Source organism: Babylonia areolata, chromosome 1 (assembly GCF_041734735.1).
Source record: "Babylonia areolata isolate BAREFJ2019XMU chromosome 1, ASM4173473v1, whole genome shotgun sequence".
Classification (NCBI taxonomy): Eukaryota; Metazoa; Mollusca; class Gastropoda; order Neogastropoda; family Buccinidae; genus Babylonia; species Babylonia areolata.
Window position 1 is genome coordinate 43,319,730 of NC_134876.1, and position 2,500 is coordinate 43,322,229.

Below are 2,500 nucleotides of genomic sequence, written 5' to 3' on the forward strand. Positions count from 1 at the left end.
CCGTTGGTGAAGGCTTTCTCCAGGTCTCCGTCAAAGTCTGCCATCGCTGTATCATTGCGTTCGTTTTACATTCGGTGCCAATGCCCCTCCTGCAACAACAGACGACAAACAAGTACTGACCTCGCGTTGTCAGGTCATCAGGTCATATTGCTTTAGACCCAGACCACCGCAAGAGGCCCTTTCAGGACTGACCGTACAAGAAAACAAAACAATACAGTATAACTGCAAGCCTACGATGCAGTGAAAGACGCAACATCACAACGCAATAGAATACAATACAATACAACACAGTACAATCCAACAAGATGTAATGTAATGTGATGCAACACGTACAGTACTGCATGCAGACGCATTGTGATAAAATGTGATGCGATCCAGTAAAATGCAATACATCGCAATGCATCAATGTACAGTTCAGTCCAGAGAGTGTAGTCCAATCTGGCACAATACAGCAAAGTACAGCATATCACAGCACAGTACAGAACAGCACAGTACAGTACAATACAGTACAATACAGTACAGTACAGTACAGTATAGCACAGCACAGCACAGCACAGCACAGTACAGTACAGCACAGTACAGTACAATACAGTGCAGTACAGTTTAGCACAGCACAGCACAGCACAGCACAGCACAGTACAGTACAATACAGTGCAGTACAGTATAGCACAGCACAGCACAGCACAGCACAGCACAGCACAGTACAGTACAATACAGTGCAGTACAGTTTAGCACAGCACAGCACAGCACAGCACAGTACAGTACAATACAGTATAGTACAGTATAGTACAGTTTAGCACAGCACATCACATCACAGCACAGCACAGTACAGTACAGTACAGTACAGTATAGCACAGCACATCACAGTACATCACAGTTCTGTGGGTCTAGAAAACAATATAAAACCATGTCAATCACAGTACAGTACAAGATCGTAAAGGACAATATAGTACAATGCAATGCAAAACAATGCGACTGGCACACCACAGTATCTAATACAATATACAGCACGACGCAGTGCAAACCAAAGCAACGCAGCACAACACAACACAACACGAGCAAAATTCACGAAAGTTTTTTCCACCACAATTCTCCTTTTGTGTTCTCACTTAGCTCACAAATGACACCACCACACACCCAGTGCACTCCTGTTCACAACAGGATTTTAGAAGACATGCAGAGGTGAGAGCAGGACTGAATCTCTCTCTCTCCCTTTCTCTATGTATATATATATATATATATATATATATATATATATATATATATATATATATATATATATATATATATATATATATATATATATATATATATATATATATATGTATACATACATAGAGAGAGAGAGAATAGGGAAGTGAGCAAATTATAAGTTGCCTGTAAGAGGATGATGCTGAATTCTTCTATAAGAAGAAAATTGGGTCCAGATTGTCCGGAAAATGAAATGAGAACAGAGAAGAATCCAAAGTAGTGTACCCCAGCTATAGGGCAATACATTCCTCTCTCTCTCTCTCTCTCTCTCTCTCTCTCTCTCTCTCTCTCTCTCTTTCTCTTCGTTCATACATTATTTTCTTTGTTTACGTTTAATTGTACGTGTTTTGAGAATATGCATTCCATGATAAAAAAAAAAAAAGGATTTTCTGTTTTGTCGAAAAATGTTACTTGTATCTCCTTATGCCAGTGGCAACTTGTTCCACAAAGCCATGAACAGTTTTCATTATTGAACCACGGCACTGTAAACTTGCTTGTGTTGCTTGACAATGTGAAAACTAGAATAAGATTGAGTGCTGAAAACAAAGACCCACAGACAAAGTCATTATCATTAGAGTTCAGACTGTCATCAACGGTGAGACCGTTAAGCAATAACCCCTCTCCTAACCCCCCCCCACCCCCACCCCCATCCTCCACTCCGCCCCCACCACACTCCTTCCTCCATTTTAACTCACTCAGTACGGCCAGTCCTCTCTTCTCCTCTACACAGATCCCTCGGATGTCCAGTGGGTGTCTGAATGGACCAACCTTTAGCTTCCATCGTAAGAATTGTGGTATTCTTTGTCAACATTCACCTCTTCAGTATAAGAGCCTTCCTCTTGCAATATTTTGATGATGGTAATTGGGGTAAAACGCTCTTAACTTCGTCTCTTTCGCCGTTCGTATGGAGAGAGTTAACCAAGGACAAGAGCGGTTACAGAATGACGCGAGTTATGAAGTGAACAGCCAGTCACCAGGCGAGTTGGGCACGAACTGAATGACTCAGACAACCGACTCGCACACTCAACCGTACGAAGTTCTCTTAGGGTGTCTCGCATGCTGGCAATTAATGGGGTAGAATTTCGATCATTCTTCAACTTATAAGTTATGTCTCGTTTATGAATGATTAATCTTTCAGTTTCATTGTGGCGTTTGGAAGCTGCTGCTATGTGATTTCTTCTTCGACCCGTTCTTATTGTTATATGTCGTCAGTTCTTTTTTTTTCTTTTTTCTTTTTTTTTTAGTGATG

General features: G+C 41.1%; 1 protein-coding gene across 3 annotated transcripts in view; it reads right to left on the minus strand.

Moving 5' to 3' along the window:
- The window catches only part of LOC143283203 (uncharacterized), a 31,560-nt gene that overhangs the window by 14,784 nt on the left and 14,276 nt on the right, over positions 1 to 2,500 (minus strand). For all 3 annotated transcript variants that reach the window (XM_076589385.1, XM_076589391.1, XM_076589382.1), the window contains exon 2: positions 1 to 89. This exon is cut by the window's left edge and continues 20 nt beyond it. In XM_076589385.1, coding sequence (XP_076445500.1) covers positions 1 to 44 — 44 coding nt within the window. In that variant the 5' untranslated portion in view covers positions 45 to 89. The remainder of the gene's footprint in view (positions 90 to 2,500) is intronic.